An 8,566-nucleotide genomic window follows, 5' to 3' on the forward strand; every position below is an offset into this window, starting at 1 on the left:
CTTTAAGAAGAGGAGGAAGAAGAAAAAGGTAAAGATACAAATTATGAACAACAAATACACATCTATCAACAAGTGAATTTAAAAATCAAGTGAATAATCTGATGAACAGAATAAACTGGTGAATATAATAGAATCAGGGGCATAGAAAGGGAGTTGACTGACTATTCTCGGGGGGAAAGGGTTGTGAGGGGTGAGGGAAGAGACTGGACAAAAATCGTACACCTATGGATGAGGACAGTGCGGGGAGGGGGTAAGGGCAGAGGGTAGGGTAGGAACCGGGTGGAGGGGAGCTATGGGGGGAAAAAAGAGGAACAACTGTAATAATCTGAACAATAAAGATTTAATTAAAAAAAAGAAGTTTGAATTAGAATTTTGAATCTATTGATTGCCTTAAGTAATGCCTGCTTAATAATATTAAGATTTTTATCTATAACATGGGATGTCTTTCCATTAAGTTATTCTTTAACTTCTTTTAAACTGTTTTGTAGTTTTCAGTGTCAAGGGCTTTTACCTCCTTAAATTTATTAAATATTTTATTCTTTTAGATGCTATCCTATCTAATAAAGAGGGAATATGCTAATTGACCATCACACCATCGCAAAGATGGTGGCACCCACAGCCACAAGATGGCTGGCAGGGGAGGGCAGTTGTGGGCAATCAGGCCAGCAGGGGAGGGCAGTTGGGGGCGACCGGACCGGCAGGAGAGGGCAGTTAGGGGTGATCGGGCTGGCAGGTGAGTGGTTAGGGGGTGATCAGGCTGGCAGGCAGAAGCGGTTAGGGGCAATCAGGCAGGCAGGCAGGCGAGCAGTTGGGAGCCAGCAGTCCTGGATTGTGAGAGGGATATCTGGCTGTCGAATTTTGTGTACCGGGCCTCTAGTTGTAAATATAATTTTCTTTTTTAAAAAATGTTATTGATTTTTAGAGAGGAATAGAAACATCGATTGGCTGCCTTCTGCATGCCCCCTACTGGGGATCGAGCCCATAGGAATCAAAAAGGAGACCTTTTGGTCCATGAGTTGACATTCAATCACTTAGCCACACCAGCCAGACTAGAATTTAAATTTCCTTTACAGATGTTTGGTGTATAGGAAAAAAAAGCTGTTTTTTGTGTATTGATCCTGTACGCTGTAATTTTGCTTAACACATTAGCCCCAGTGGGTTTTGTGTACTCTATGGGATTTTTTATATATAGAATCAGGTAATCTTTACATACATTTTATTTCTTCCTTTCCATTTCAGATGACTTGAATTTTTCTTGCCTAATTGCTCTGGCTAGGACTTAAGACAGTACAATGTTGAATAACTGGTGAAGACAAGAATCTTTGTACCTACTAAAGGCTAGCATTGTTTTTCACCAGTAAGGCCATTTTTATTTTTGTAAATGCCCTTTATTATGTTGAAGTCCCTTCTATTATGTGGTTTTATTGTGAGAGGATCTTGGATTTTATCAAGTTTTTTTCCACATCTATTGAGATGATTAGGATTCTCCCCCTCCCCCATTCTATTAACTTTATGTTGAAGCACCCTTGCATTCTTGGGATAAATCCTACCTGGTCATGATGTATAATACTTATGGGCTGTTGGATTGTTAATATTTTTTTTGAATATATATTTTTTATTGATTTCAGAGAGGAAGAGATAGAAACATCAATGATGACAGAGAATCATTGATTGGCTGCCTCCTGCATGCCCCCTACTGGAGACTGAGCCCACAACCCAGGCATGTGCCCTTGACCAGAATTGAACCAGGAACCCTTCAGTCCACAGGCCGACACTCTATCCACTGAGCCAAACCAGCTAGGGAAGGGATTGTTAATATTTTTATATCTATATTCATAAGGGACACTGGCTTGCAGTTTTCTTGTGATCTTTGTCTGGCTTTGGTATCAGGATAATACTTCACAGATGTTAGAAAGTGTCCCCTCATCTTGTCTTTTTGAAAGGGTTTGACTAGGATTGGTGGTAATTCCTTAAATATTTGTTAGAATTCATCAACCATATATGACTTTGGATTAGGCATTGATTTCTTAGATAGGCGTAACAACCAAAGAAAAATAACTTGAACACTATCAAAATGATTTTGTGTCAAAGAACATCAAGAAAAAGACAAACCAATGGAATGAGACAAAAGATTTGCAAATTATGAGTCACATATCCGGACTATATAAACTCAACAAAATTTAAAAACAGGCAAAGGATTTAAATAGAATAAAAATAAAATTGTTGTAAGTGGTTTTCTTTGCAGAGAAATTTTTTTGTCTTGTAATATGGTTATTATTTTTAATTTTATTCAAATGACTTTTATTGGCTTGTGTTTGTTTTTATATCAAAGTCTCACGTAGTTTAGACAGTTTGTCAACCTCAGCACTAGTGAAATTTTGGACTATCCTGTGCATTGTGGGATGTTTAGCGCCCCCAGTTGTGACAAAAATGTATTCAGTCAAGTTCAACATAGGGACTATATATAGCCAATATTGTAATGACTATGTATGGTGCCAGATGAGTACTAGAATTATCAGGGGATTACTTCATAAATTATGTAATTATCTAACCATTATGCTATATACCTGAAATAGTCACTCCCTATTGAGAATTACTGGTGTAGAGCCAACCAGTTCTTACTATGAATAGCTTGTCTCCTCTAATGCATACCCACCTCACCATTTTTCACTCCCGAAGCAACCATTTCAAACAATTCTAAATATTTTTATCCTATTCAAATTTTTTGCCCATTTTAAAATTAGGTTTTTATTTTATTGTTGTGAAAATTCTTTATATAGTCTGGATATGTGATGCAGACAATTTGGAAATCTTTTCTCATTCTATTGGTCTACTTTAAAAATATATTTTTATTGATTTCTGAGGGGAAGGGAAAGGGAGAGATGGAAACATCAATGAGAGAGAATCATTGATCAGCTGCACGCCCCCTACTGGGGATTGAGCCCACAACCTGGGCATGTGCCTTGATCAGGACTGGAACCAAGACCTCCTGGTTCATAGGTGAATGCTCAACCAGAGCCACGCCTGCTGGGCTGTCTACTTTTCTTGATGATGTCCTTTGACATCATCAATATACGGCCTTAATGTGTGACAGGGTCAGGGAGCCTGCCAGGATGTTCAGGGCGTTTAAAGCTTGTGAGTTAAGATGCCAGGCTTTTTTCTTAAATCCTCACCTGAGGGTATGTTTACTGATTTTAGAGAGGAAGAAAAATAGCCATGTGAAAGAGATACATGAACCCGTTGCTCCCCTCTCCCCACCCTAACTGGGGATCGAACCCGCAACCTTTTGGTGTAGAGGACAATGCTCCCAACAATTGAACCAGGATCAGGCTTTTTTTTTTGTTTTGTTTTGAAAAATAGTAAATCAGCCTTGCCGGCGTGGCTCAGTGGTCGAACATTGACACATGGACCAGGAGGCCACAGTTCAATTCCTGGTCAGGACATGTGCCCGGGTTGCAGGCTCCATCCTCAGTGGGGGGCATCTGGGAGGCAGCAGATCGATGTTTCTCTCTCATAGATGTTTCTTTCTCTCTCTCCCCCTCTCACTTCCTCTCTCTAAAAATCAAAACATTAAAAAAAATTAAAAAAGTAAATCACCAATCCTAGTAATTAAGTTGCCAGAAACATTGCTTAAAAAAACAACAAAAAACCTCCCCTAACTTTATCCATCAGGGTAAACTACATTCTAGTGCAGAGGTTCATGAGGCAACTTAAATTGACCAGAATTTTCTAACTCAAAGATCCAGGAACCAAAGTTGATACTTGTGCTATGTTGCCTTTCTATAGCTAGCATAGACATTACACCTTTTCTAACATTAATATCAATAACACACATCAATGCTTATTAAATCTTTAAAAAAGTTATGCCTACTCACAGTAAGTTAGCCAAAGGCCAAGACTAAGACCTGATCATCACATGACCTGAACTTACTGTCCACCAGTGCTGTTCTCTTCTGACACTTGTTTTCAGCACATTCTCCAGCACATCTAGTGCTCTGCCTGGGGGGCTGGCAAATAGCACTTGGGAAGGGCTCCTGGTCCATGGGGCCTACTCAGGATGAAGCAGAGTCCAGATATGGCAGCTAAGTCATTGGTGGAAGCAGGTCTAGAATCCATTTTTGCTAATTATGGTTAGTATTGCCTTAAACTTATACATTCTGTGATTAAATAATTAAGAACAAACCCTAAGCAATGAAACCTTCCTTCATTAAAAACAGGCACTAAAGAGATTACTTCAGTGTGTCAACTTGAGAGCCATTTCCTATTCAATATAAAGAAACAAAAGAATTTAAGAATGAAATTTGGTCACTCACAACATAGCAATAGTAATGTTATTTAGGTGGTTGTTTCAAAAACTCCAGAAACCCAATTGTATTTTTATCACCTACTAAGAGACACTATTAAAATATAAAAACAGAAAAGAAACATAAGCTTTGGAAAAGGTAGACTTTTAATAACTGCTTTTATCACCAGGTTAAGTCATGCAGTTACAAAGTAGTTAGAAATTTCTGAAAGGATATTATTGTTAAAAAAAGAAAAAGCTCATTCTTACATAAATAATATCTAGTACTTCATTGGGACCCTACTATTCAAAAGGCCCTGGCAAAACACAACCGCCAACCCCAGGCTGTCTCCAGGCCGCTGTTGAAGCTGTGCCGAAGGGGAGGCCCCTGGAAGGGGATACAAAGTCAGGGTGAGTTGGGCTATTATTGGCAATGCTCAGAGCTGCCAGCCAGACTCCAAAGAGGGAGCCCAAGTGGTTTTTTTCTGGGACACTCTATTTGAATTATTGTTCAATCAGGCAACACAATAGACTTTGCAAAGAGAAGAGCAATTAATTAACATGAGGAGGTTACTACATTCTTTGGACTATATGTCATCAATGTGGTTAATAAATTCTGACAGTCTCACACAACAGAAATAGGTGTCATCATTTGCTATGCAATGATAGGAAAGAAGATAACTAGCTCTCCATTGGGCTTTCTGTTTTGTTGGACAACATACTATTGATAAGCTATAAATGATACTGTGTTATGTTATAAAAATACTAGCTTTTTCATTCATTATGTTTATAGGCATTCACTGCTTAGTCAAGATTAGGCTTAGTAAGTGATTAAAGGCAATTTTATTACAGCAGCATGTACTTGTTTTATTCTAAAAGAATAAAATGCATAAAGAGAAACAGCATTTATTTTTGTTTGTAATCTATAGAATTGAGCTCTTTTGCTGATACATCCAAATGGCTCTCTGGCATCTACTTTTAGTTTTGCACATGATTCCCTAACCTTAATTTCTCTTTTCTTAAGGGTCTCATTTGAATTAACCTATGAGAATGTTGTCCACTGTCTAATAAGCAATGAGAGAAAGATCTGTGGTTACATGTAAACTTGTGATAGGTCTACGATGAAGAGGTGAAGAGGGTAGTAAAGAAGTCAGCGGCAATCCATCTATGTGAAGGTCAAACCGGCTTCATTGTACACCTTGAAGACTTTCTCAATGGCATTGACGTAGGCAGCTGTTCTCAGGTCCAATCCCAGGTTATATTTCATGGCTGTGCGCATGATTTGCTAAAACAAAGTAGAAAAAATAGTGAAGACCACTCGACACAGCATCCAGGCCATGAACACACAGGCACATAAGGGCCTGGCACAAGTTGCCTGTCCCCATTTCAGTGTAGGACTTGGGCAGCCAAAAAAAAAACTACTCAGGCAGGAGAATAACCTCTAGTCAGGAAGGACTAATTCTCTGGAATTAAATAAACCACTGACTAGGCAGCAGTAAGAAGTTGCTCTTCAGAATTTTAGGTGTGAGCTGTCTGTGTTCTTCAGACATCGTGTTATCAGGAATGAATTCATTTGACATACTCTGTGATAATATGCAAGAACTAAGAATGGGGTGAGGAAAGTGACCTGTAGTTAGTGGTGATGGCTACGTAGCTCTCTGAGTATATTTAAGGCTGCAAAATTATATACTTTAAAAGGGTAAATTCACAGTATGTAATACCTGTTGTGCTATTCCAACTTAAATCCAAGCAGGTAGCATCTGCTCAAGAAATTAGGAAAACTGGACTTAAACTGTGTTTAAGATCTTGAAATAAGAATCAAGTGGTCAAAAAACCTTTTATTTATATAAAATTCTATAGTGAGGTCGCTTGCTATAGGATAATGGAACGTGCACTGAGCTCCAATCCACTTTGGCTGACTACTTGATATTTAGCCAAACCTCACTTCCTCCTACTTGGCATGACTACTTATTTCCATAAGCCTGATAAACATATTGAAGACCCTGAAAACACTGGCTATCATTCAAGACTGAAAAAGCATGTGCTTTGCCACACACAAATGAGGATCACACGCTCATGCACAGTCTGGGGCTGAGACCACACTGGGCTGCCCTTTGAGTCACCATAGAAATAGCAGCGTGTGCACATACCCTGGCTGAGCGCTCCATGGTGTAGGCTAAGCCAGAGTGCACGATGTCTTTCTCGGATGCCCCCTGTTAGGAAAAAGAACATGAAGTGAATAAAACCATCCCAGCACATGCTTCACCTCCCTGAGCACGAAGGTTCTTAAGTCAATACACAGCCAGCAGCATTAAAGATATACCTAATTTTTGTATAATATCTTCATACCTAATTAGGTAGTTGCATTTTAACCATAAGTTACTTTTCACTGTATTTGACAGTAAACAAATACTCATGAAGTAAGATCTTACACAGTAAAACAATGAACACAGAAAACAATGAACCAGGAAGGCAAGTGGTGAGATCAGCACCGGCCCCCGAGATGCCACAGCACCCCAGGAGCAGGCTCCCCCGGCCATGTCCAGTCCCCAGCCCACCAGGGACACACAGGGCACAGAAAAGCACCTGCACCTCCAAGAGCAGCTCGGGGTAGAGTCCTGAGCTCTACAGTTAGCAGTATCACCACTTGTAAAGCTGGATGAGTGTTAGCAGCTCTAATAAACCCCCCAATTCTACTGATGAGGAAACTGTCAACCAGAGAAGTTGGCCAGGTTTGCCAGTAGCTAGTTTTAGAGCTGGGATATAACCCAGGATCTTTGACCACCAAGCCAGCTCATCTCTTTCCTATACCAATTATCTCTTATCACTTATATTCTATTTGTTTCAAGAGATTCCTCTATTTACTTTGTGTTCTGGAACACTTTCTAAAATGTTATGACAATTAACTCTCACCACTGTTCCTAATATGATATATACAGCTATCAAAAACATCCTGAGAGGCCAGATAAAAATGTATAAAGTGGGTCACCAATACAAATTATCTATGCCAAACTTCACCCAATTAACACTATACAATTAAGAAGGTATATTTCTATAACATTTGTATCAACTAAGAATTAAGCTTTATTTACTTCTACCAAGATAAGAAGATGATCTTGCTCAATAGGTGGAACACTGCAGTTTCTTTGACTCAATCACTCAACCATCAAAACATTTACTGAGTACCTACTATGTGCCAGGCACTCTTCTAGGCATTGTAGGTCACAGCAGAACACACAGTAACGACAATTCTCTCTTCTCATAGAGCTTACTAGTATATTCTGGTGGGAATAGATACTTGGACTTAAAACCCTGAGGCTGAGTGAGATCATCAAAATTGAATTCTGAAAGAGATCTGGTTCAGGGATCAAGCCCCTCCAACGTTAAGTGAGTGGAGAGCTGATAAGAATAAGCAAAAGGCAATGAGATGGAATGATAGTGAAGTAAGGAGAAAACCAGGTGACTGTGCTATCTGGAAGGTGAGAGAAGAAAACATTTCAGGAGAAGGGAACACTGTGACAACAGCTGCAGATAGGTGAAGGAAGACGAGGACTGAGAAGTGACACTGGATTTGGCAGTGCAGGTGCCACTGGCTACCTTGACAAGACAGTTTTGGTGGAGTGACGTAGGTTTGAGTATAGAAGAACTGGACACAGAGTATATACAACTCTTAAGGAGGTTTGCCATAAGGGAAATAAAAATGGCAAGACCTGGAAGAATAAGTGGGATTAAGATTCTCTCTCACACACACACACACCTTCTATATATAAAACCCTAATATGCAAATAGACTGAACAACCGAACAACTGGTTGCTATGACGTGTGCTGACCACCAGGGGGCACGCACAAAACATGGTGGATGTTGGCAGCAGGGGGCAGAGCGCGGAACATGGTGGGAGCTGGCTGAGGCAGGATGGTGGAGCATGTGAGCAGGGGCACCAGACCAAGGTGGGGCACCAGTCAGACATCGGGGCAAGCCTCTGGTGGTTATTGAAAATTCTTTGCCCCCGTGCGCCGTGGTCCCACCTGGCGCTTGCAACTGCTGCTGGCCCTGATCATCCCTGAGGGCTTCTCCACCTCCCCCTGCTCCTGAGTGGCAATTGGGGCAGCAGCCGCCACTCGCATCCGCTGACAGCGCCGGCCCTGCTTGCACCTGCTGCTGGTGTCGGCCTCAATCACTGCGCCGTCAGTGGATGCAAGCGGGCTGGCACCATCAGTGCATGGGAGCTGCAGCGGCAGGAGCGGGGCTGCCAGCAGACAGGACCAGGGGCCACGGTGGGAGGG

At 40.9% G+C, this 8,566-nt stretch overlaps 1 protein-coding gene across 1 annotated transcript in view; it reads right to left on the reverse strand.

Moving 5' to 3' along the window:
• Positions 1 to 4,432: 4,432 nt before the first annotated feature.
• Positions 4,433 to 8,566, reverse strand: part of GLUD1 (glutamate dehydrogenase 1) — a gene marked incomplete at its 5' end in the record, with an annotated part of 37,193 nt that continues 33,059 nt past the window's right edge. The window contains 2 exons of the mRNA XM_005871133.2: positions 4,433 to 5,567; positions 6,433 to 6,495. Of these exons, the coding sequence (XP_005871195.2) occupies positions 5,448 to 5,567; positions 6,433 to 6,495 (183 nt within the window). The remainder of the gene's footprint in view (positions 5,568 to 6,432; positions 6,496 to 8,566) is intronic.

This window comes from Myotis brandtii, unplaced genomic scaffold (assembly GCF_000412655.1).
Source record: "Myotis brandtii unplaced genomic scaffold, ASM41265v1 scaffold33, whole genome shotgun sequence".
NCBI classification, from domain to species: Eukaryota; Metazoa; Chordata; class Mammalia; order Chiroptera; family Vespertilionidae; genus Myotis; species Myotis brandtii.